The sequence below is a fragment of the Hippocampus comes genome, unplaced genomic scaffold, assembly GCF_001891065.2.
Source record: "Hippocampus comes isolate QL1 unplaced genomic scaffold, H_comes_QL1_v1.1 scaffold91, whole genome shotgun sequence".
NCBI lineage: Eukaryota > Metazoa > Chordata > Actinopteri > Syngnathiformes > Syngnathidae > Hippocampus > Hippocampus comes.
The window spans coordinates 943,943-970,636 of NW_017805034.1; the positions used below are offsets into that span (position 1 = coordinate 943,943).

Consider the following 26,694-nt stretch of genomic DNA (forward strand, 5'->3'; position numbering starts at 1 on the left):
AAAAAAATATATAGCGCATTTTTTTTTATTACGTGTTGCACTTTAGCTCTTGATGGAGAAAAGGAATCTCCACAATAGTGCCGCTACCACATCGACTCGGTTTTGTGTTTGTGTGCGTGAATGGGTGGGTGGGTGTTGATGTCAAAGTGACGCCGACTGGTAAACACTCGGCGGCGGATTGACGGACAGGTGGGCTCCGGCTTGTCAGGGTGACGCGCCTTGAAGGGGTGGAGTAAAAAAAAAAAAAAGCAGCGGAGAGGCCAGCCCCGGCTGCGCTGCGTTGCGTGTGTCCGTCCATCAGTGCGAGCCGGGCCGCCATCCTCCTCGTGCACGCCGCGGAGGAGCTCTGCTTCCTCTTGTACTTGGTCCTGTTGTGTGACGCTTTGTTTGTTTTGATTTCGTCAAAAATCATATTGAGGAGAGAGCGAGCGAGCGCGCGCGCGCGCCTTTGAGTCTCGCGGGTTCGCGCACGCCCAATGACTGACAAGCCGAACGAGCGCGGGCACTAAACGTGTCACTCTCTCTTTTTTCCTCTTCGCTCCCACAGAGTGTCACGGAAGCTCCCACGGCCCACAGCGCGGAAGCCCCCGCCGCCGCCCCCCCACGAGAGTTCTGAACTGCTCCGCCGTACTTCTGGGGCCGCGAAGGTAGGAAATAGTCCCGTCAGAAAGAGGTTCTTGGAACGGAGGGGGCCCCCCCCTCGCTTGCCTTCCCCAAGCCACCTCCGGTACATCCAGACGGAGCCTTCCGGCAACTTAGCGGACCCCCCCCAACGTCTTTTGCGGAAATACTCTCCACGAGTAATGAGTTAAACGCTCAATTGTTCCTTTAAAATACCCGAGCAACGCGAAGGACGGATCTACGCGAAGACTCCCTGGACTCGCAGCAGTTTTTTTTTCAACATTTTTGGGTTGAGCAGTTCGGGGTCTGCATGAAAAGTCCAGCAGCGGGAGCATGCCGAGGAGGAAGCAGCAAGCACCGCGGCGCTCGTCAGGTACGTCCTGGTCTTGTAAACAAACACACCCTCGCACACGACACGCATTTTAATTGACGCGAATTAAACACAGTAGAGAGGTGTTCGATTTTAGTCTAGGTGGAGCACAAAAGTTAAAATTGGATTTTTAATGGGAATTTTGTGCTATGAGGGATTTGTTAGGGAACAAAAATACGTTGTGGAGTGTAATGCTAAACTTAATATTTTACTATGTTTGACTAATTCTTGGGAGCATACCGTTATGTTAGGAACTATTAAGACCGATATTTCTGTTTATGGTAATCAAAATCACTCCTGTTATACCCTTACTACTTAATAGTTTGGTGGTTTCATCTTATTTTAATGTTGCTGTCATGAAGCAACTTCTTCCAACTTAAATATTTTTTCCACAGTTTTTAATGTTTATGAGAATATGAAGGATGGATGAAACAGCACCCCCAAAAAAGAGCAAAAATGTCTTATTTTCAGCTCGCGCCAGCATTGCCATCCTCGATTTGATGCTTGATTGATCGCCTGTCACGCTACCGCCTTTCATCTATTCATTGGTGATAAACATCAACCGAATGGTTGGCTACGCATGCGCCCAGCAGCTGGACTCAATGGGTCACTTTTTTTTTCCTCTCGGAACCCCACCTGACAAATTGAAAGAAAAGTTCTAAAACCGTGGATGAATACAAGGCCATTAATTCCCCAAAAAAGGACGGGTGGGAGGGTGTCTGGGGGGGTAGAGTTCGGGAGGGGGGGGGGCTCTTTGTGGGTCCGAGGGGGGTGTAGGGGGAAGAGGAGAAAGGAGAAGGAGGGTGCTGGGGCGTAGCGAGATCACAAGGGAAGAAAAAGCCGGAAAAGCAGCCTCTTAACGCCATGACCTGACCTCTGTGTTCTGGAGGTGTCGGACGAGTAGGAGTCATGACCCGACTTGCGAATTTATGAAGTAGTAGCCTACCATATAAAAAGTGACCACGAAATACCTCCACCAAGGTGGTTTTCAACCCTGTTGGTCAGAAATATTACACAAATATTACCTGTCCGTTTTTCTTGAGAATGCGTACTAAGTAAAAAAAAAACATTTTGGTTTTTACAGAATGATGAAAATGCCATATTTTCCGTTTCCTTCAAGTTGATCCAAATGCCTGAGTCTTAATGGGAATATTGTGATATCCTGTAAGCTTGAAGTTATACTTTCAGCTTAATTTTTTTTCGACAGGGTCTGTGTGTTTGAATAGCCTCTTTCACGCCGAGATCCCACAAAATTCCTGCGTCAGATTCCTAATGGAAGATCTGACAGGTTTTTCACCTTTTGGCGGGATGTTGATGCAGGCGTATGCTTTCATGCAGACATACGGCGCCCCGTCATCAGATAAATTGGTGACGTCAGTGGTAGTGTCTGATGCGGTGCATAAAATCTTTGTCGGACGGCAGTGAAAGGATGAGAGCAATACTGTTTCTATTCTGTTTTTGATTGTAGTTCCGTATTCCCTTTGACACTAGCGATGTCTGTTAAGACTGTGATACGACCTCAGAAGGCAGAAAGTTTACTAGCTCGACTTTCTCAAGTGAGACAGATTGAGAATATCTGATGAGGCTTGCAAAAATATCAGCATCACGATAATGTTGTAGTATTTTTTTTCTTTTGTTTTTTTTGCACGTTCATATTTTGTTGTAGAATAGCTGATGTAGCTTGTTGAACCACTTTTGACCGCACACCTGACTCCGAAACATTAAAAACAGTAGGAACGCGAATTCAACTGTAGTCCTAATCGTCTGGAATTTTTAGCACAATTTACTCGTAAAACATTCGATCTGTAATTGTGAATTATTGGTGTGATTACATAAAAACAGGCAAATTGTCAGATAGGCATTGGTATCGATGCCAATACTAGCCTTATTCAAAATCTGACATTGAACTAAGTCATCCTCAGCAGTAGTTGGCACTCTAACTGCGGTAGTTTGACACAATGGCAAATCATCTGTTTCAGAAAGAAAGGTCATGGGTGACAATTTGGGTTCATTGTACAAAAGAACATTTTATATATCAAAAGTAGTCATGGTATCGGTACTCGGCGTGAATACTCGTACTGGTATTTGTCACCATTGATCACGTCAATGCCGACCGACTTTTGTTACTTACTATTATATTGGAAAAAATATTTCACAATTCCATCATTTACTCGAGTGATTCCATCTTTTCAAAGTCACTCAGACGTCCCTTGCTGGGACTTTTCGGGCCTCCCTCAGTTTCCCTGCGCGAGTCTTGCGTCGATGTGATTGACACCCAAATAGCATCGGAAGCCGTTTGAAGTCCACGCTTGTGATGACCAAAGCTGAGCGAACGGAATGCTAAGCAGGCGTCGGTGAGGAAATGTGAGGTTAAGCAGACTTAATCAAGGTTGCGGACGCGGACACTTTGAACCGGTCGTGGCTGTAACGTCTAATTGGCAGCGAGCTTCGCTGAGAGATGTGCTGCCGTTTGAAGAGAATGCCGCAAAAGAAGGGCGTCTTTGCTGCCGAGTTGAAGTCTTTGACCGTTGTGGTTTCCTCAACCAAGGAGCGTATGTTTTCACTCGATTGGTTTTTGCGTAACGTCATGTTTCGCTTTTGATGCATCGCACTGGAATCCTTTGATTGTAGCCGCACATCGATAATGGCGCAATTGCGTACAGGCAATCAGGAGTGCTGGCCAACCAGATTTGATTCGGATCTGATCCAGATTATGCCAATTTTGTGATTCGTGGGGCACAGAATCATGTTTATGGCATGCGATTGCTCTCAGCCAATCAGCAGAGAGACTCTAAGGAAAATCTTTAAATCCAATGGAAGAAGACAAATGACTTCAACAAGGTCTTTCATTTCAGTCAGCGAAATGAAAGTCTTGGTACGATTGAACAGTACATACATCAATCTTAAAATAATGGCAGGTTAAAACATTAACTAACCGTTCACAAAAGGTCGTAAATTGTTTTTCCTTTTGGCTGGAATGAAAAAAATAAAACTTTCTTATGTAATTTAACTTTTTTTGTCTTGTACTACATGATTTGGTTGGCATTAAAATGCCTTTTCCCCAAGTAATCTGCTTTCAATTCATTGAAACACTTAATGACTTGAGACCATTTTACTTGCATGTAGTTTTATTTTATTCGAATCACATGAACATAATTTAACTACAGTTGACTGTTTTTCGTCATATTTAATTTAATTTGCCATCTATATAACTTTCTATTGCCTCATATTCGCCCATTCAAGGACTCAAATGTTGTTTCTCAAGGAGCCAAATATGGTTCCTGTGGCCTGTGAATCATGTCACAATCTCATCAGATCAGGTTGTCATCTGTTGTTTGACCTTAATCATCATGACGATTTTTTATTTATTTATTTATTTTTTACATTATGTACTCATCTTAAACTTTCTGATAAGATCCAACGTGACGCACTCGCTGATTTTACAGGAGGTTTTCCGGTCTGCCGAGTGACCGACACGCATCTAGTGCGTCGAAGCTTACAATACCGCCGCTCCTCCCCGGGAGTGTGTTTACATCCCTGGCCAAATATCACCAGATTTGTCCCCTGAGGAGTAAAACAAAAGCAGCCTTGGCTCCTCGAAAGAAAGAAAGAAAGAAAGAAAGAAAGAGGGAACATTTCAATGGCTCCTGGTATTTGTGTGCGAGCGTGTGAGTGTGTGTGTGCGCGCGCGCACTGCTTTCAATCGACTCCGTTTCATCAGTCACAGGGATGCTTTTACACCCTGTAATGGCACTCGGGCCTATCTCCTTTATGGCCGCTGACAATACATCAGTGTTCCCTCATCTGGAACCACATTAGTGCATCTGTTAGTTTTGGCGGAGCATTTCAGCACGGCACCCACTACTTTTCTTTTTCTTTTTTTTCCCTTTTTTTTTTTTTTTTTTTTTTTAAGTTGCTCCTTTTTGCTGCAGTCATTTGTCGTCATTTTTGTGAAGGCGTGCTCATGTGCGGTAGATGGGTGATTAAAATCAGTGCAGCAATGTCGAGTGTTTTTTAGGATATGCCGTAGTCAGGGACAGGCCGCCAGCAGCACGCCTTTTGCAGTACCAACGGTGAGCAAAGACATGTCCAAATTTAGAGAGGTTGCTACATTAAAAGCTGAGGATATTCTATTTGTCCTTATTATCCACCTCTGCGTTTTAGTTCAAAGTCAAAAAAGGCATCCCGACTCTTGCTTTTCCCAGCCACAAAATCTTAAATCAAAGTGTGCCACTCTTTGTAATGAATGTGTCAACTAATCACTCCAGGTGGCAGAGTAATTACACAATGACACAGATTGCATTACAGTCACAGGAAGGAGGGGGGCGGGGGGGACGGTCCCAGTGTGCTCTGGGAGGGCACGTTGTTCTCGAGCAAGGCACTTGCGATGTGGAATACATCCACCTTTGCGTGCGTGTTCTTAAAGAGTATTCCCAACTAATTCGCCACCACTGCGAACGAATTACGAATGAGCATGTCCACTGCACGTATCATGGGTTGATTGTGAACCATTTTTGCAGCTTGCACAGCTCATTCAGCTTGCACAGCTCACCCCAAAAAGGGGCCGCAAAAGTAGAGAGAGCACGATAAAAGGACTTTTGTTTGCTTGATCATGTGTCATTTGTCTGTTGTTGGTGTCACTCGAGCTATGTTGCGATCACTCTCATAGTGATCGTTTTTACTTGACGGTAAAATGGCAGCGGGTCCATTTCACTCAGGCCCTTTTAGTGTCCTGCCTAAACAGGTTGCGGGTATTCGTGCAAATGGCATCAACGTTGATCTTTGAGAATTGTGGAAATTGTGTGTAATGTCATCCATCCAGGTGTTTGTTCACTTGGGGCCCAGTGAGTTTGCTTCCTAAACAGGCCGGGGGCGTCGTCATAGGAATGGCCCTGATCAATTTGAATTTTGCTGAGCAAGTGTCATTTGATTCATCCAATGTTTTATATTCATAAAACATATCTGTGTTGTTTGTCTCGTTTAATGGATGGATTTTGTTTGCTGCTAAAACAAGCTATAGAAGTGGAAAGGAAGTTATGTTATCAATTTTGGAATGTCAGTGGGGTTTTGTTTTATTAATTTCTCACTGTTGAAATGATACATCGGGCAGCAGACGGAACAAATCATGAAGATGCTACCCAAATGCACTGCAGATGTAAATGCGTAGAACGGAATGCTAAATTCTTTTTAGTTTTTAATCAAAAGAAACGCGATCAAGTGCCGTTCCCGACCCTAATAATAAATACACTTTGTGGTGCCGGTGCTGGTGGTAGTTGTTGTTAACTCGCATGTTGTTACAGCGCACGGCAGCTGTCAGCCAAGGAAGGCGGCGAGCATCACGCTATTAGCACCTCGCCGACACTCCTATCTGGATGCCATCCGATAAAGCGTTTAATGACATTTGTCAGGGCTTGGTGGCGTGCCGCGGGAGGAAATATTTGAAATGCACACAAGAATGCGGTGTGGGAATGCGTGCGCTGGTGTACGCATCGCCGAGTTTGTGCAAGTGCGATCCGGTGATAAGGCAGCATATGCAAAGTATCATTAAGGGGTGACATTGATTGAAGGAGACTCCGGATATACCGAGTGTCTGCAAATAGTGGCCAGGGATGTTTATTTACTCAACTGCAGATGGGGGAGGCCTTTATTTGTGCAACTGTGGTGGATTACAATTCATGTCAGGTGAACTTGGAGTTTCAAAGCGACGGGTGCCAGATTGAGCATCAACGTTAGCATTGGCTGCACGCAACATTGTGGAGCGACCAAAACCAACCAGAACGGTAATTGTCGTCGTCGCGTAACTTGACATCATCTCAAATACGGCGCAGGCAACACATCCGCGCTTTAAGTTGTCCAAGCGGCCCTTTTGGCGGGGTTTCCGTACGTCAAATACTTCGTTTGTGAGGGACGCTTGCTTGTCTAAATCTGACACGGCGTCTCCTCAGCGGCGGTTACAGTGATGCATGAAGGTGGACCTGTAGAATCAAAACAAGTCAAATATTCCTGAAATTGAGCCGGGCGACGACGTAAAGGCATTCAGCCCCGCCGCCACGAGGTAAACCTATCCGCAACTTTAATGAGGTTGAGGAGGGAAACAGGAAAGCCTGGCTTTCCACTCGAATACAAGACAAGAATCCTTGACAAGGAAGCAAGGTCATTGTTTCCCTTTTATTTATTTATTTTTTTTTAAACAAAACAAATCTTTGAGTCATGAATATGCCCTGCAGGTAGGACGTCATCACTAATCAACCCCATGTTTGATGCTAATTTACCGTTTGAAGACATGAAAAAAGCAATTCCACCGAGTTCAGAGACACAGCCACGTGAGATCATTGCACATTTGTCATTGTACAGGTTTCAGGGGGGTGGGGCAAAAAGGAAGGAAAAGTGGGGGGGGGGGGATGAGTCATGATTTAGGGAAGACTTTTTCGGGGCTTGTCATGATTGTTGCTTTGCTTGCAGCGGTTTTACACCGTGGCGTTTTTAGGATTGTTGTTCACTTTCGGCTCGGAAGTGTTACATTTCAATGTGTCCTTGCGCGATTCGTGATCACCTCTGATTTGTTTGCACTTAATTTCATTGCTGATTTTTTTTTTTTTTTTTTTGTAGTGATGGAATGAATGTTACAAAAAAAATGCCCTTTTTTCTGACACGCGCTACGGCTCAACTTGCTATTAAAACTAGGGCCGGCCTTAGCTTAACCAACTGTTGAATTTTATCTCTGGACTCCACACTCTTAACCTTCAGTGTCCTCTGACGTCCACTTTACCACTCAATAAAACGCTCCGAGTTACCAACATAGTTAACTTCAGTTGTTTGTTCGCATGTCAAAATACACTTTTGAAAGTAGAAGTTAAAAATGAAGTCCCTCTCTATCGAGGTAATCTGCTGCAGCACAGTGTAGGTCAGGAGTACGCAACCGCGATCGACCGGTAGCCCGCGGAAGGGTCCCGAGTCGATCGCGGGGGAGGTGTAGGGCCCCGTGTGATTGAAAGCTATCGAAAGTGACAGACGAACAGCATTCGGAGCTGTGGCTGCCGCCGTAGCTGTGACAGGCATCAGTTTAGAAGTGCTCGCGCAGAGGCACCCCATGTCTTTTTCTTTTTCCTCTCCCTCTTTATTTTTATTCTCTTTCCCTGTGAGCTCTTTTTTGCAGAAACACTTTACCCTTGTCACTTGAAACTGGCGGGTGTGACTTTGCGGAACCACTATGTTAATCAAATAGCCTTTGTGTTAGCATTTTTTGAAAAATAGTTTTGACTTATTTTAGGGTTTTGTTTTTTTTTTTTTTTTTTTTTACATTTTTAGAACTGTTATTCTAATTCTTAACATTTCTTTGGAAGCTCACATTTAAGGCAGTTCTGTCACGAACCGCATAGTTGAATGGACATAGAGTGACTTGTGATGGAAACTCCCTCGTTCCTTGACGTTTTCAACATTTCGTGTGTCCGCGATCACCTAATCAGATCAAGTCATGTCAGTGTGACGCATCCGCCCCGCTTGTAAGGAAAAGCAGACGATGCTAATTTGCGTGTGGAGCGAAACCCACAATTTCCTATCAATTTTCTATCCCGACACTGCGGTCACGAGCTTTCGTGTCAGTGACTGAAAGAATGAGATTGTCGGGATGAACCGAGCCACCTCCTTCGGAAACCGGCCCGGGATAACCATTCGTTCCCCATCGGGCGCTGCCGCGATCTCGGCCGCTTTGGCAGGACACTCACTACTGCAATGATTGAGGCCCTCTTTTCTTACGATCACAATCTTTCGTATTAGAGGATTGCTATCAAGCTTTGTATCTTTTGGAGTGATTGATTCGTCAATTAGCTTATTCGGAGAGGAATTAATTACCAACTTAACCAATAGGATCATTTCAACTCAAATCGAAAAACTTCAGTACATGTAATTTGTTGAATAAACCATCCGAGCCCGCAAAACACAAAGTAATTGTTTTTAATGAGCACACTGTCATAGTATTACTTCGGCTTAGTCATGAATGTGTTTTGCCGTCATACGTTCCCTCCAACATCTGCTGGGGAACCTCTTTGCAGATCTGCGCCATGCTCTCCTCGACCACTGATGGCCCTAAATCGCACAATCAACAAGCGCACCGATTAGTTTGTTTCTCACATCGGGGAAATGTGAACGCATTTAAAATAAAAAACAAAAACAAAACAACAAGTGTAGTTCTTGATGGATTTGTTCAGTTTATTTTTATTTTTTACAGCAGTCTGTTTTGGAGCTGAATTCCTCAATCTTAACAAGTGGTAACATCACAGGCGGACGACGGTCTTTTGAAGTCAAAAACTCATGACTGTCACATATTTTCCGAGAGGCCATTTCCCTTCATGCCAGGCAATAAAACATGTCACTCGCCGAGGGAATCAAAGCATATTTCTGTTGGCGGCGTTCAACGTAAAAGGGAAGCCATTGATTGCCATTTGCTCAAGGTTACGCCAAAGTCATCGCTTTGTAGTCTCCTGCTTCACCGCATTGGCGGGGCGCGGGGCTGCTAGAACCTTGAGATCCCTCGTCTGTTTGACGTAGAGGTGCCACTTCATCCCCCCCCCCACCCCCTCCAAGTTCAAATCTTTGTCTCAGACTTCCTACAGGGTATAGGCAGGGGGTCCTAAGCCCAGCTCTGTACCGCTAAGTCGTCTGACTGAACAAACAGCAGGACATCTCTTTACCTTTTTTTTTTTTTATATCCCATTTAGCAAGGATACTATCATTCGTTATTTCTGGGATCGACAGTGGGGGGGCTTAAGAAACACAAGTTGTCCGATGGTAAAACGAAACTGTTAGCATAGCAATGCATCCGCTAATTTGGTGTAACGAGATCTTAGAACATGGAGTCACTTTGAAATAGCTTGCTCATGAACGAGAATCGGCTCGGGCCGATTCACTGCGTTATTTTCGCTATTTCTTCGCTTGTTGTTTTGAAGGGATATCACGTTGTAAGCATTATTTAAAAAGGAGACACCAGAAAATATTTTCAATGGTGCGACCTGAAGTCCTGCAATCGAGTTTGTTGAGAATGTGACTTGACACTCTTCAAAACATTTGAACATCGTTTTCTATAATAATGGATTCATTGAGTGATGAGTGAATTGATCGATCATGAGAACTAAAGTCGTTTATTGATAAATTGGGTTTGGGCGCAACTGAGGCGAAATGGAGTGCACTCACTGTATGGCTGGTAAGATGATCCGATTTTGCTCCATCCACGCAGTTATGTTTAGGTCAAGTTGTTTTTGGAACATGCGCTCATGAAAGGTTTTGAACAAAATTCTTCGACAACTTGTCAGAAGCAGGGAGGGAAACGTAAACAAATAATTCACGTCAATATAGTCTTTGAATTTTCTCACAATAATTGGTGAATTAGAGCTCTTGTCAGGTTTGATGTAACTTGACAATTTAACACCCTCACCCCTTAACTTTATAGTAACATGCGACTGAATTATTTTGGATGACTTTCATTGAAGAGTTATTTTAGATGAGCAATTCCCAAATCTGAGTGGGCAAGCCCCCCCCCCCCTTTGGGTCTTTGGATTTGGGGAATCTTTTATGTATGGAGTGCCTAGATGGGTCTGAGACTGGGAAGCATCAGCGGGACAAGGGAAGAAAGAAAAAGGGGGAGAGTGACAGCAGACAAGAAAGAATGAGAGGAGGAGGGGTGTGGAAAAAGAGGAGGCGAAGCGACAGAAAGAAGTGGAAGAAAAATGACTTGAGCGAAATAAAGCAAGTGGGAGAAAAGTATCAAGGAAAATGAGGGCGGTTGGGGTAGTCGGGGGGGGGGGTGAAAGCATTTGGACGTCAGAGCAGAGAAAGAAAAAGAGAGGGGAGGATGTCACCCATGGCTGCCACTCATCACTCACAGCCTAATGACGCTGTTTTTTTTCTCCTCCCCCCGCCAGTCTCCCCCTCCTCCCTCTTCCCTCCGTGGGAGAGAGGACGCTCTGAGAGGAGTTGAGTAGGCGGGAGCTCAGCCCGACCCAACGGGGTCACTCAGAGTTCACAAGTTCCAGGTGGGGCTCTCCTCCACCACCGCTGTTGTTGTTCAAACTGTCCGGATGGGGACAGCGATGGTTGACATGATACGTCCTTGTAGAAAAATTAGCTATCGTCTCGGTCTTTTTTCTTTTTTTTTTTTTTTTTTTTTAAGAGTCGCATACAGATGCTGTCAAAACAATCCTTGTTGTAGAAACGGCTGGAAATGTGTAATGTGCATGCTAGGCCAGTAGTTGGACACTTCTGGTGTTTATCCAAAAGCATATGTCGCTTTGGAATTTGGCAGTCGGTCCTTATGCTAAAGCTGAAGTTTGTAACTTGCCACTACTAAAGGTTAAGCGTGCCGATCGGCAAGATTGTCGCGCTGGCGCACAGAAAATGATGAACTGGCATGGACACATTTTACTGTACATAGATCGCTGGTTAGCGCGTTGACCTCACAGTGCAGAGGTCGTGGGTTCGATCCCCGGGCCTGCGTGGGTTTTCTCCGGGTTTTCCGATTTCCTCCCACATTCCAAAAACATGCATGACAGGCTGATTGAACACTCAAGATTGTCCCTAGGTGTGAGTGTGAGCGCGGCTGGTTGTTCGTCTGTGTGTGCCCTGCCATTGGCTGGCAACCGGTTCAGGATGTCCCCCGCCTACTGCCCGAAGACAGCTGGGATAGGCTCCAGCACCCCCCTGTGACCCTAACCTATTGCGCATCCCTTTTTTCCAAGAACGCTTCTCATAATCCGAACACCAATTAAATTGAACAGCCATGTGCGCACCATTATACTGTAGGAATGAAGAAGATGCATATTTTGGAGGAAAAAATGGTCGTGCTGCAATATCATATGTATTTTTTGAAAGAAAATTGTTCATGTTATGCATTGTTTCCAAGAAGACGACGAGACCAAAGTTTTATATCAATGAGTGAATTACCCCCCCCCCCCAATTTTTTTTTTTTCAATCATGTGCCTTTTATTCCGGAAATGTTTTTTTTTTTTATTATTACCCTTCAAAACTGGACTATATTCCCAGAAAAAATGCAATTTTCTGAAGAAAAAAAGTGACTTTCTTCAGGCACCAGATGTATGTGATGATATGTCATAAACCTATCACAGCTTGTAATTAGCCCAAAACTAAAGTAGGGAAGCATCAATGGTTTGTTTGTTAATTTTTTTTACTTGCCTACTGCTCGTCATTTGTTGGTATGCACTTTTTTTTTCTTTTATCATCCAACATAATTGATTGCTTATTATTTTGAGCGGTGGGTGGCTCGTGGGAAACCCCCCCCCCACCACCTCCCCTTGGGGGTCCAGAGACCCCAGTTTAAAAACCACTGGTTTAAACAAGACCCCGAACTGAAACTTGGTTTGGACCTGACGTGGTACTAGCATGTTATTGTTTGTTTGATGTGTGTTTGCATGCGGAGAAAACACTTCCTTCTGGGATTGGCTAGCTTCCCATCCCAAACTTGTGTGCGTGCGTGTGTGTGTGTGTGTGTGTGTGTGTGTGTGTGTGTCTGTGTCTGTGTCAGCTCCACTTGGCCTCGCCGTTTCTGGGAAGTGTCACCCGTTTAGAACTCAAACGGCCTGATTCCCCCCCCCAAAAAACCCCCCCCCAACCCACACACCTCCTCCTCCTCGCTTTCCTCGCACCAAATTTGGGGAACAGCTGGGGCGGCCATGACGATGATTTGTCTCCCTCTGCCCGTCCGCTTGACAGCTTTCAGAGCACGCACATGCTTGTACGCCGTCGCTAATAAGCACACACACGGCGATACACACTGTAAGACACGTAGCCTTATACAGAGGCCATGTTTTTTTTTTTTTTTTTTCTGGCCGCTGCCAAAACATGGCCATTTCCTTTAAGCCAGGGCTCGCCGTACATCAGCGTGGGGCCTCCCAGCCCGGATGGCAGGGGCTGACAGAATGACACGTGTCATTTATCAAACGAGGGGGCGCCGGGCGGGGGTCGTAGACGGGCTGTGTGACAAAACCCTGGATCCACAGCAGTGTTTTGTGGGATTCGTGCCCACAGTCTATGAACTAAACTCTCATTATGCCTCAAGAAGTCATAAGAAAAAGTATATATGGTGAAACTCTGTTTATGGCGGGGACAGGTCCCAGGCCCACCCACCATCGTTGAAAATCCATAATCATGCGAGACCATAAAAGGGAGAGATGATCATATGTCAGTTTCAGAAAATGACTCACCCACAAATTTCACCATAAAGGAGCCAAGCGTGCTTGCTTCAAGCTCACTCCAGTTCAAGTTTACTGTAAAACTGACATATAAAACCGCGTGCGTTTCAACACCATTTTATTGTCATACTTTCACACATTTCCACATGATTCAGCACAAAATATGATACCCAAGGTCATATTTTTTTAAGACATCCGGAGCAACAACTCCTACAAACCCAGCGTACGGCAGCGCTCACAGGCTCTCTGGCAACGACTTTCGCAACAGAGTGCAGCAGTTAGGGACCTTCTCTGCCTCCTTTTCTTGCCATCGATTATGATGCTCCTCAAGTAGACCTCAGTGCTGTTCAGCATGTTCTGGCACAATGAGGTACGGCTCTAAATTTGGACTCTCCTAAACTGTAAGTAGTGTCAAAAAATATCAATGTAACTGTAACCCTTGCCCAGAATGCAACTGGTACACTCCGGTTTTGGGGTCTTTAATAGCCTGCTAACTCTCAAACCCCACCACGGCGCTCTGTTCTCTCTTTGCATGCACGCCGCCACCACAGTCCCGCCATACGGCTCTCTTCCTCCTTCATCACGTCCTCTTCTGTGATCTCGCCCTCCCCCCACCGTCCCCCACCCTCCCTATCGTCTCCTCTTTCAAGCGCCCATTCATTTGTCTTCATAAGCCTAATTTATTCACTCGGTCCACAGATGCGCGCTGACACACATCAGTCTCCCTCCCACGCCACGTGACGCATGCTCCCCGGGTGCATACCTGACCTCCTGACGTACACGCGCAAAACACACACACACACGTGTGTCCTGTAGTGTAGTACATCGTAGCGCGCCCGCTTCACCCACTGAGGTCCTCAAAGCTACTCTTTTAGCATTCCTGCACATGTTGTGCCTTTTGTGTGCGTTTGTGCATGTTAATGTTTGTGTGTGCGTGTTGCGGGGGTGGTGGGGTTGGAGGGCACTTTGGGCAGGGGGGGAACGGGTATTTTTCTTGCGAGCGTTTTCCACACCCGCACAGCCGTTGGTTGTCTGTCCGCAGTCGGATATTGTGCTCCGTTGAAGGATGGCTTCCTCTCTTCCTGCCACGCTCTGGCTGGGAGGCTGCTTTGAGCCAACGCGCACACACACACACACACACATACACACACACACACACACACACACACACACAGACATGCATAATTGCATACAGACCAATTAGTTGGACATGACAAGCTCACCAGTATATCATTTTACTCCTCACCCCTTTTTCAAAAAATGTTCTCGTCCCAATTCTTTCCCACTTAAATATTAGCGACGGGACAAAATGCAGGTATTGCTATTGTGGAATTTTTGGTGGATGATGCAATGTGACAATGCAGCCCGTTCTAGCTGTGACTGACAAAAATATTGTGATGTATTGCATTTTATTGGTTAAATATCGTGATGTGTTGTCGATGATTGTCTTCCAGTACTGTGGTGCCTTGATTTACAAGTGACCAAAATGACTTTGTCAGGATGTATGATTATTTATTCATATGCTTTAAGATATAAGCTAAGTATGTATTCAATTAACCAATGGAATTATTCCAATCATTCTACACTGCGCACAGGCTGGTCTCTAGCTGTGGGTGATTGTTTTGTGATTTGATTTTTTGCGATTGGCCATGAAAAGGCACCGGTCGACATGTTAATCACGCACTTTTCCATGGAAATTTGCCAATCACGATCAGTGGCCGAGCAATCGGACCAGCAGTAATCTATATGCTGTGCTGTGATATTTTGGAATTGTTGGCAAAGTATTGTGTTCTTCCATAGACGTCGTGATGCATCGTGATGAGTTCCAATACATGCGTCATTGCGCAACCGCTTTTGTGATATGAGTATTGTTTTGCGTCCCTCCCCTATTCAATCTGCTGCTGTGTTTTATCCGAGGTCATAAGCTTGTGTGTGATCCCCCGCCTCCTTAATCTCGTACACTAATGTTGAAACGACAACAGTGAAAACTTTGGCGAATGGAACGTCAGCCTTCAGCGGCACTTTGTCACTGGGTAAAAGAAAAAAAAAAAAAAACGAGAGCGAGAGAGAACTGAGAAAACTTGGCCAGGCATAAAGGATAATGGCTTTCACGGTGCACAATTGGCGGAATTTCCCCGGTGACACATGCGGTTGAAAGCGCTCAAATATTTGGGGACGTCTCGGTCGTCTCGAGTAGACTTCCACCCGGAGGCTTTTTGTGGTTCTAATTAATTTCCCTGAAGTCACTTTTATGGTTTTTCATGTTCCTTTTATTTTGTCTGTTTTTACTGTTGCTGAAAAGGAAAAAAAAAATGTGCGTCATACTTTCATTTTTAGCCGTTATGTCTTTATTTCAATGCAGATCAAAATAAATAAGGGACATGTCCAGTTAATGAAATAATTTAGTTTCCTGACACTTGAAGGTCGTCACAATTCCACTGAAGGGGGGGAGGAAAACCAACCCAGTGTTGACGCTAACTTGCAAGAGTTTATTTCTCTTCCTCTGGCGAGAAGGTCTGTTTCAAAATCTTGGTCATAAGACAAGTGATGTAAGTTTAGGAACTACTTGCTGAAGCATTTCTGTAAAGTAGCTAGCCTGCTAACTGATGCTAGCTCTGTGTCGTTCTTTCATTACAAATTCCCTTATTATATGAAAGACTATGGTTGGGCCATGAGTCATTTTTATGGATTAATCCTCGTTTATTGATTAGGATAATTTTTTTTTTTTTAACAGATTCTGTCGTTCTGTAGGACTTCCCTCTTGCACTAACAACTTGTTTGTGAACAGACGTGATCTACCGGTAATTTACAAAAGCTATGTCAGTGTTGCTTATCCCAGAAACTTTCTTGACCCCTCGAGCGCTTTTTCTTAATTTATTTAATTTTTTTTCAGCGACTAGTGACAACATAAGCAGAATCATCTTCATTTTGTTTTGTGTATCACTAGAAATGGGTCCCGTGGAAGGCGATCACATGCGTTCACCGCAAGTTGAAAGTCCAACTTTTCCTGACATTTTGATGATTTTTATCTCGGATTAACACATCGCTGCCCCCAAAACCTCAACTTCCATGTCTTCAGCTATTTAGCACAAACGTTTATTTAACTGGGATTCTTTTGAGGTGTGTTTTTGCTGCTTTACTCATCAGTTTTGTACAAAGCCAGTGTTCATGGCGAAGGCTCATCGATGGTTTATTGTGGGAGCGGTCACTGTCTCAATCTTTCAATCTTCCTTCCTCGGACCTTAACTTTGTTTCCTTCGTCGCCGCTTAGGTCCCTTGAGTCGCACAAAGTTCCATTTTAACGCCTCTATTCATAGTCCCGTGGACAGGCTCCCATTTTTTTTTTTTTTCACAGTTTCTATTGTCTTCCAAAGTCGCTGAGCAGTTTTCCCCACCGCGGAAAAAGTAAAAAAACTCGGTCTGTCAATGCTTTTCCGCTCGCTATTGTCCACCCTGGCGTCCGTGATTTATGGTAATTATCCATCTTTTGGGGGTCATCCGTCAAGCGGCTTGTTGCTAGGCGATGGGAGCAGATGTTGTTTAGTCGCCGGCAAGACGGGAAGATGGTCCGGGGCAGTGTTGGTGAACCCACATTGTGTGTGTGTGTGTGTGTGTGGGGGGGGGGGGGGGGGGCGTATGGAACGTCAACGCTAAGACGCCGCATTCTTAACCTTCAGCCGTAATACTTTATTGTCGGAACCACTGTTTGTAATAAGCAGCATCCATGTGCAGTGCATTGCAGCCAAATCTTCACTTCCCAAATGTCTTCCTGTTAGTTTGCATTATCGTGAAACATCAAAAGTTGCCACTTAGCTGAAGCAAGGAGCCGTCCGTCTTTGAGTTGCTTTTAACAGCGTGATTTCTTGCCATTCATAAAATGAAAATATCTTAAAAAATAAATAAATAATCATAATCATGGCTGGTCAAATGAACCCATTTTAATGGTTAAAGACATTTTAAAAAGTTATTTTTGAGGTTTGAAACTTGAGTTAAGAAGTGGGCAGACATGAACTGATCATGATTCATTTCTCATATTTGTGATTTGTGGTTAATTCTACAGGCCCTAGTTTAAATCTACTCCATCAATGTGGGTGTGGTTTGGTAAAATGACGTTTTGTTTATCATTATCAAACTTTAAAAATGTGATTTCTAATGATTTTTTTTTTTATTGATTAACCATACTTTTAGATGAAGAACCTTATGCCAGTCTATCACTTTTTTGCTGTAACTTTCATGAGTATCATTCTCTCTCTTTGCTGATTGGCCGGGAGTAAATCACGTGCTTTGACTGCCCTAGACCGAGCGAGGTGTCCATTTCTAATGTCGTCGCTTGTCCAGTTAAGTGCCACGTAGCTGCAATTTTGCACAAATGTATTTGTTTGGTTTGAATACATGAGTGTTGTTTGACCTACATGGAGTCAGCTGAGCGAGTGTCTCACAGTGGCATCATTTTTAATTAGCATTAGTAACGCTTTATGTGCACTTTGCCTCAAAAAAAAAAAAAAACTGGCAAACCAGATGCTTTGGAATGCCTGTGCAGCACAAGAGCACAGTTGTTGTTCCAACCCTTCACTGTGTGTATCTGTGTGTGTGTGTGTGTGTGTGTGGGTGGGGGGGGGGGGGGGGGGCTTGTGCGTGTGATGAGCTAATGGTTGTTGTTTAATCTCATAACAAGCGGTCGTCTGACAGCGTAGGGAAAGCCTGCATTTTTGCCGGTAAAGCACATTTGTTCGATAAAAAGACAACAGGCAGATCCACAAGCAGTTTGGTCCTCGGCAGAAATCTGCGCCCTCGTTTTGGACATCATGATATTGTGCAGGTGTACCAAAAAGAGCGTCCCGCCGAAAACCGAGACGCCGTTCCATGTTCACTGTCGGCATAATTGCCTATCCTGCGAATCTAGCAGGCGGGAAGTAATAATGTCATTTTATTTACAGCCTCCACCTCCCCGCAGGTCAGTGACACACACTGATCAGGCCTGTCCAAAGCCATCAGAGGTGAGTGGCAGCGAATGCAGGACCTGGTGACAAAGCGAAACGGGATCGAGGGGGAATAAGGGCTGCCCGTTGCGGAGGGGGCTGGCTAAATGGCGCGAAGGGGGTGCGGGCGTTCGGCTGGAACGCGGCGGGTAAATCAGTGGGGGTGAAAGCTGGCGGAATTGGACATTAGCGCTCCAAATGAGAGGCGGGATTGCCCTCTTGGTCGAGACGACATGAATAAATGACGATGCTTACCGGCGAAGGTGTGTTTGTATGTGTGTGTGCGCGGGGGAAGTTGATTGTTTTTGTCACTGTGACACAAGATGGCTGACATAGGACAAGTGCTACTTTATTGGGTTGTAAAACACTTTGGACAAGCAGAAGTAGCTCAGTCATTTTTGCCATAACAAGAGCAGAGGCGCATGTGTCCAAAACGATTTGGACAAGAATTTTTCTGTATGTCAAATCCTCAATAATATTTAAAACTTTTTGTTCTCTTTCTTGAACAAGTCCTCGAGGCTTTTCCGTTCTTCCTGTCATGGTCGAAATGTCTGCCAAATGTTGTCGATTGGCGAAACCGATGTTTTGGCGCCAAGATTGGACAGTGTAGGCACAGAAAATTCTTGGCATTTTTAGCATTGCCCATCTGTCGAGCATACCTAGAATTTCCTTGTAGGAGTTTATCCGAAAAGAGACCTCGATTTTCCCCCAATTGGCTGCTTAGTATGAGAGAAATATGGGAGAAAGTGATGTTGGTGGCTAACTTTTTTTAACATAATTGAGGTCGTTAGGGGGGTTCAGGATCCCCAAAGGTCATACATTTTCAAATCGGTAATTACAAAAAAAGAAGCGTAGATTTTCAGTTCAATGTACCATTCAAGGAATGATGGCCATTTTATGCCAAGTGCGCGAGACAAAATGGAGTCCACTCCTCAAACAGACCAACACAGTCATTGGCGAAATACCTCCCGGCCTAAACCTGTGCGTGTATGCCCTTTGTTAATCTAGCATCTCAGTGTATGTAGCTTTTACACACACACACACACACACACACACACACACACACACACACACACACACACACACACACACCCCTCTCCCTGCCCTAGGGGAGGTACAGTATGTTGTTTTTTGTGGTGAGGGGGGTGTTATGGTGCCCCACTGTGGTGTCACCTGTCTGTAGCAGGAAATCCTGGACTGCACACGGCAACAGTGACAGGCTGCACTCCAAAGGCACAGATGGCATTGCTTTTTTACACACACACACACACACACGCACGCGTATTTAATACAGAGCGGTCATTAATTTGTGGGATTACTCCCTCTGTGTACATGTATTGTTGTTTTGCAATAGTTAGCCCAGTTTTGTTCCTGCCATTATTGTTCCTGTTCCTGCCCACTGGTGGTTTTTGGGGGTGCTGAAATGTATCGTTATAATCGAAGCATCGGGATGTCGCCGTGAAAGCTACAGTGGAAGATAATCGCTGATCACACAATGACATTGGGATTTTTGGCCCACAACTAGTCGGGAGTGTGTGTTGGTCTTATCCAGGCAGTTTTTGCCTTTTTTTTTTTCCATTTTGTTTTTGTCTAATGACATCATACACGAGGCCGTAAGCTATAGGTTTAGAAGGCACCAACCTTTTGAAAAAGTGTTGTTTTTTTAACTTGACCAAACAAAACCAAAGTAATATAGAACCAACTAATTTAGAAAATAGATTAGACGTATCGTGATATTGAACCGGTGGTATTCGTAGTCCTGGAGGGGCATAGCTAATAATGTGTTTCCCACTTTGAATTCGCTGGATTTGGCCATCTCATCTTCCGCATCTCCGCCGGCCGTCTGATTGCTTTGACTTGCAGAGCTCCCAACGTGGGGAAAATCTGCGCCGCGCCCATTATTGTTATGGGCATACCGACAAACACTGCCCCCACCCTCTTGCCCACCAACAACTTAACTGACTAATCAAGATGCCACATTTCATAAACTAAAGCTGTTATTAAGGAGCCAATGTTGAAAAACACGTCCCTGTTCACATCAGAACTGAAAACTCCTGGACTTGCGTGCCTGTTGGCTGTCGTTTAACTTCATTCCCACATCTTCCCTGAGTGGGCTTTGTACATTTTTGACTGACAACCACAACAGACACCTCCATTTTAACACCCCCACCCCCTCGCCCTCCTCCCTCGCCGTCTTTTGTTCAGCCCGAAAGCGGCCGCGTCAGCAATCTTTCCCCATCTCTGATTGCCTTATTAGCCGGAGGTGGCACTCGCAGCTTTTTGTTGTTGTTGTTGTTGTACACAGATGGTAGAGAGGAGGTTGTTGGGAGTTTTTGTCGTTCCGTGCCCCTCGCACCCACTGTCACACACATACAGATACACTCCTGAAGTGCGGTCCCCCCCCCCCCCTTCAGTTTGTTTGTTGCACTGTCAGTTTAGCTTTGTCTTTAACTTGAACTCGGCACGTCGGCTGTGAATGGCTTCGGCCTCGTTTCTATTTCTCCACTTGGATGAGAGCATTTTCAGCGGCCCGAATTTTGTGAATGGCCCCAGTCGAGTGTAATTATAATGGTGTATTTTTAAGACCAAAAAAAAATCGGATGCGTGTTGAGTCTTTATGCCTCTGACACACGCAGAAGGAGAAAGGGGGGAGGGGTGCTTGCAACAGTTGAACCTCCAGCTTTTCCCAGGCAGCTGCGACTGGCACCTCACACACATCAGGTATTATGTCCACTCCTATTATGGGATGGAGTGCAACACGCTGTTTGAAGTTGACAGCACATCTGCCTCCTCGCTGGAGACTCATTCTGGCACCTCAGACAAGCATCTGATCCGAGATGGATTTGGGGGAGGGAAGGTGAGGGGATAGCGGCTTGCGTTTTTTTTTTTTTTTTTTATCCTCGACCCTCTTTTATTTACCCCCCTCCCCTCCTGGAAATATTTTGTTTCTTTACAATGTCGCCTCATTTTCAGTCAGGCGTCTTTCAAAGCACGACCGCGCTGTCATGTCCGCTGGCGCTTTTCCCTCGCCTCATGCTGGGAAGACTTCCACCGCCGCTGCCAAGTCCGCTCCTCCCTGCCAGCCACAGCTTGGTGAGGCGCACGGAATTGGCATGCTCTCCCGTCCTCGCGCTATCTCCATTTCTTGGGAGGCCAAATTGTGCGCTAACGTCCAGTCAAATCGAGGGATTGTGTCCGTTTTTACCCATGTGAGCCAGTACTTTTGATCCGGTGGTAAAATGGTGGATGTGGTTTAGTTGTAAATCCGTCTTTGTCCTTGTCCAATATTGCGGAATGGTGCCGTATCAGCAGTATTGGCTAATTCATCAATCACATCTTTTTGTTCGCTTTTTTTTTTTTTTTAAACAAATATCCTGGTGCATCTGTCGTTCTAAACAATTTAGGGAAGACGCACGACTGTTCCCAGTGCACAAACCGAGGTCTGTGACCCCAGGCTTTGAGTTGTGTATGGATTCCCTTTCAACATCATCACAACAAATTCCGAGCGTGATTTCCACAACAACAATGGACGTTTCCAGAGTGGGGAAGTTCCTGTTTAACGAGGAGAAAGTACCGCCATTCTGTAATCCAAAAATTTCCCTTTTGACTAATTTGAATGATCTGGTTTCTGTTCAAAGGGTATCTTTTAGGTCTGTAATCGGCACCCTCAAAATTCCCTCATACAGAATTCTGGGGTTGAACTTTAAGTCAAAAGTCTGTAATTGCACACGGACTCCTTTTTTTTTTTTTTCCTGTTGTAATGGCCATGTGTGTTTTTTCTGTGTCGTGTCAAATACAAGCCAGCTGCATCAAATAATGTGGCTCTCTCCCATTAATAAAATCCACATACTTTCTTGTTAAATGCATTTGTTTTCATTTTGGCAGAACAAACAAAAAGCATTGGAAACGTAAACACATTTTCACATACATGAACATAATCTGAAAATGAGTTCAGTTCTAAAATATTTGCTGGGCACTATTTTCAATGACCACTTGTTCAAATTCTGTGTTTTTCATGAAATCATATAGCAATCAAATCAATGGGTGATGGCTGTATGTAATATGATGAGGCGATTATATTTGTCGAACCTGTTTGTGATCAAAATGAGTGAACCCCCCTTATCTGTGTTGTTTCATTCACGACCTTCATGCTAATTGTCCAGACCTGTGCTACTACACCATTAAAGCTGCATGCGCTTGGAATTAACAAAACATCATTTGCTGTTTTCCAGCTTACGGTCCCGAGGATGAGTTTGGATCGGACAAAGCCGATGAAGAGGAACCCCTTCAGGATGACGGCCTGTCTCTGGACGGCCAGGATACCGATTACTTGTTCAACGACGACGAGGATGCCAGGGATCACTTCAGCTGCCAGAACTCGCCGCTCAGCAACGGCACCAACCCGGACGCCGGCTACGCCTCGCCTCTCAGCGTGGCGAGCGACCACCTGGCGGACCCCAAGGCGCCTCCCTCGGTCAACGACATTCGGCAAAAGCCGGAGGATAAACCGGAGGAGAGCGCCGAGTCACTCAACGGCCTCGCTTTGCAGGACAGTTTGGCCAAAATGAAAGCCGCCTATTCAAACTTGATCTCCGACGCCTCGTGGTCAAGCATCGCTTTGAACGTGCTGAAAGGTAAACAGGACGATGACGTCGCGTCCGGCAAGAACGACAAAAGCGAACACAAGGAGAGCAACGGGATCCCGAACCACCACAGCCCAGCAAGCGTCCACTCAAAGAACAGATCGAGCGGCACCTGCGCGAGCACTCACACGACCACCGGCGGTACCGTCACATCTCGAACCGCGCCCAACAACGCCGCCGTCAATTCGGGATTAGCCTACGACTGGCACCAGGCGGCTTTAGCCAAAACCTTTCAGCACACGCCCTACCAGCTTCTCCCCGAACCGAGCCTCTTCAGCACCGTGCAGCTCTACAGGCAAAATAACAAGCTGTATGGACCCGTGTTCACAGGCGCAAGTAAGTTCAGGTGCAAGGACTGCAGCGCAGCCTACGACACCTTAGTCGGCCTCACCATCCACATGAATGAGACGGGCCACTACCGCGACGACAATAAGGACACAGAGGACGATCGGGGCAAGAAGTGGTCCAAACCCCGCAAGCGTTCCCTGCTGGAAATGGAGGGCAAGGAGGACGCCCAGAAGGTTCTAAAATGCATGTATTGCGGCCACTCGTTTGAGTCCTTGCAGGATCTCAGCGTCCACATGATCAAAACGAAACACTATCAGAAAGTGCCTCTGAAAGAACCGATGCCGGCTCTCGCCTCCAAACTCCTCCCACCGACCAAAAAAAGATCCTTTCAAGACTTGATGTCCCCGAGCTCCCCCGACTCGGTGTCCTCCAACGTTGCGCTCGGAGAGACCCCCAAAGACCAGAGGCTGACCAATCCGTACGTCACGCCCAACAACCGATACGGTTACCAGAACGGGGCCAGCTACACGTGGCAGTTTGAGGCGCGCAAGGCGCAGATTCTCAAATGCATGGAGTGCGGCAGTTCCCACGACACCTTGCAGCAACTGACGGCGCACATGATGGTCACGGGCCACTTTCTCAAAGTCACCAACTCGGCCTCGAAAAAGGGGAAGCAGCTTGTTTTTGATCCTGCCGGCGAGGACAAATTTCAGTCCATTCCTTTGCCTCCGACGACCACCAAGCTCCCAGCTCCCAATGGGAAGTTGCAACCGGACTCCCCTTTGCGGCCGCTCAACCCCGAGGAGGACAATAGGGAGGGGGTGGATGAGGAGGAAGAGGAAGAGACCGAACTGCCATTGGAACTCGATCAAAAAATTAAAGAGGAGAACGAAGATCCACCCGAGAGGTCAGATAAGCCAGAGAAGGCAAAGTCATACCAGTATCTCAGAGAAGAAGACCTGGAGGAGGTGCCCAAAGGGGGACTGGACATCTTGAAATCATTGGCAAACACGGTTTCGAGTGCGATCAGCAAGGCCCAGACGGGCACACCGACGTGGGGCGGCTATCCCAGCATCCACGCTGCCTACCAGCTCCAGAGCTGCCTCAAGTCCACTCTGCCTTCTTGCGCGCAGGTTCAGCCTTTATTCAGCAGCAACTCGCTCAAGGCGGCGCCCTCGGACTTGGCGCCCGCTAGCCCAACGGCATCACCGAGCCGCAAGAACAACGTGCAGGCCATGGAGAAACTGGTGGAGAAAGTCACCGGGAAAAGCTCGGTCAAGAGTGAAAGGGAAGAGAAGGGCACTTTTGCCAAGTCGCCGTCCCCGTATTGTAAAGAGAAACGTGTTTCGCCCAAACCAGAAAATTCTGCCGTTGACAAAACGGAGTCGCCAAGCACCGAAAGTAGAAAAAGCGCGCGGATCAAGGAAGAAGCGACGTCGCCCAAAAAGGTCGTCGATGACGGCGGCAGCAACCTGAGTATCATTACCGAGCACTCCCCAGAGCAGCCCCTCGTCAACCCCCTCAGTGCCCTGCAGTCCATCATGAACGCCCACTTGGGCAAAGCCGCCAAGGTGACCGCGCCCTTCGCCGACCCCTTCGCTTCACTCTACAAACTCAACGGCAAGTCGGCCCTCGCGAAGCCAGCCGAGCCGGCCGCCGAGTACCAAAACAATGACCAGCCCATGGATTTGACCAAATCCAGGAGCACCAACGGACCCCCGATGAACTGCACCCCATCAAACCAACAATCGGTCTCCAAAAACGTGTCCCGGTCATCGTCGCCGCCCCTCCGAGAGAACGCTTTAATGGACATATCGGACATGGTGAAGAATCTGACGGGCCGCCTGACGCCCAAGTCCACCACGCCGTCCTCCATCTCGGACAAGTCCGACGTTGACGGGGGAGCCTTCGAAGACAGTCTGGAGGAACTGTCTCCCATCCAGAGGAGGAAAGGCCGGCAGTCGAACTGGAACCCGCAGCACCTCCTCATCCTTCAGGCCCAGTTTGCCTCCAGCCTGCGGGAGACCGCCGAGGGGAAGTTTGTCATCAGCGACCTGGGCCCCCAGGAGCGGGTGCATATCTGCAAATTCACCGGTCTCTCCATGACCACCATCTCGCATTGGCTGGCCAATGTGAAGTACCAGCTCAAGCGGACGGGCAGCACCAAGTTCCTCAAGAACATGGACTCGGGCCAGCCGCTGTTTCTCTGCGGCGACTGCGCCTCCCAGTTCAGAACTCCTTCCTCCTACATTCGCCACTTAGAGACCCATCTGGGGTTCACCCTGCAGGACCTCACCAAGCTCTCCATCGATTTCCTCGAGCGGCAGGTCGTCAGCAGGATGGACGGAAAGACTCTGGGCCGCTCGGAGTTCACGGAACACGACGACAACGATGGCGGCTCGCTCAATCAGTGCAAACTGTGCAGTCGGACCTTCGTGACCAAGCACGCCATCAAACTGCACCTCTGCAAGACGCACGGCAAGTCCCCCGAGGACCACCTGGTCTTTGTCAAAGAGTTCGACAAGCAGTGACTCGGACACGCCGAGCCCGTTCGGGGCACTGCCGTTGCACTAGATTGCCCGACAGTGTCGCAACTGTACAAAGCGTCACCGCGGCGCACAAGAAGCCGCGCGTCGTTCGTTCTTTTCATTTTCAGTTGGCAATTGAAAATAAAAAAATAACAAAAAAAACAAAACTGTGACATATTTTATTTGTTGTCGCAAAGGGTTAACATTTCTCAAACTATGGAGGAGATGATTTCGTATTCCTGTAAGAAGGATGAACAGGCACGCGTCAAACGCAGCGTATAACAGCGCTTGTTCAAAGAATATTTTGAACTGTCATCGTCTGATTCAATCAAACAGGAACGATCCCTGGCAACCACATTCTAATCGAAGCTAAAAAAAAATGTTTTTTAAATGCTAGATTTGACGTTGGACTCAGTTGACTTCCTCCTCGCTTCAATCTGTCCTCAACGCCGCTCAGCTTCTGGCCCACTTTTCAATTTAATGTTTTTTGATCTAAAGCAAGTTACATTGTAGATTTTTAAAAAAAGGGTCCACTTTTGTGTTGGATTGATACTTCTCATTGTCATTTTATTTTATTTTTTTTTACATTTTTGATGAGCAATTAATATCAGAAATAAAGAATGACGCACACATTTTTATGACACATAGTGTAATTACTCATTGCTGCATTATGGCCATACGATAGGAGGGCAGGGCCTTGCACTCTTCCATAGCCAAAACGTTCCGGCATGATGTAAATTGTACCAAAATGGCGGCGGCGGCGCCACCGCGAGGTCGCCGACCGATCGCCGCTCTCGCTGGCGCACTGCATCTTTTATGAGCCTTTGGGAATTGTCCATCTGTTGTTTTAAAACTGGACCGGCGCTCCCCCTGCTTCTGTCACGGTCAACTCGCGTATTATTTATGAGATTGTTTGTGCATGTTTTAATGTAAAGTTGCGGGCAAATAAGGAGAGCTCCAATGTTTGTTTGGTTTTTTTGTTTTTTAAATAATTGACAGCCATTTGAATGAATGCTCTAAAATTGGCATTCCAGCTATTTAAAGAGATGGGAAGGAATGATGAAG

At 46.3% G+C, this 26,694-nt stretch overlaps 1 protein-coding gene and 1 long non-coding RNA gene across 2 annotated transcripts in view; both read left to right on the forward strand.

Annotated features, from left to right (window-relative positions):
- Positions 1-595: 595 nt before the first annotated feature.
- The window catches only part of LOC109512091 (uncharacterized), a 31,074-nt gene continuing 4,975 nt past the window's right edge, over positions 596-26,694 (forward strand). Inside the window, exon 1 of the long non-coding RNA XR_002167458.1 lies at positions 596-647. This is a non-coding gene — a long non-coding RNA (uncharacterized LOC109512091). The remainder of the gene's footprint in view (positions 648-26,694) is intronic.
- Positions 646-26,694, forward strand: LOC109512090 (teashirt homolog 1-like). The gene is made up of 2 exons (XM_019863591.1): positions 646-994; positions 22,403-26,694. Exons 1-2 carry the CDS (start codon positions 955-957, stop codon positions 25,630-25,632), a joined length of 3,270 nt encoding a protein of 1,089 aa, XP_019719150.1. The 5' UTR covers positions 646-954; the 3' UTR covers positions 25,633-26,694.

Bases quoted from the DNA above. Each gene is read 5' to 3' on its own strand.
- LOC109512090 (XM_019863591.1), top strand. From the start codon at position 955: ATGCCGAGGAGGAAGCAGCAAGCACCGCGGCGCTCGTCAG. The intron at 995-22,402 runs GTACGTCCTGGT...GCTGTTTTCCAG, and splicing joins AGCACCGCGGCGCTCGTCAG to CTTACGGTCCCGAGGATGAG.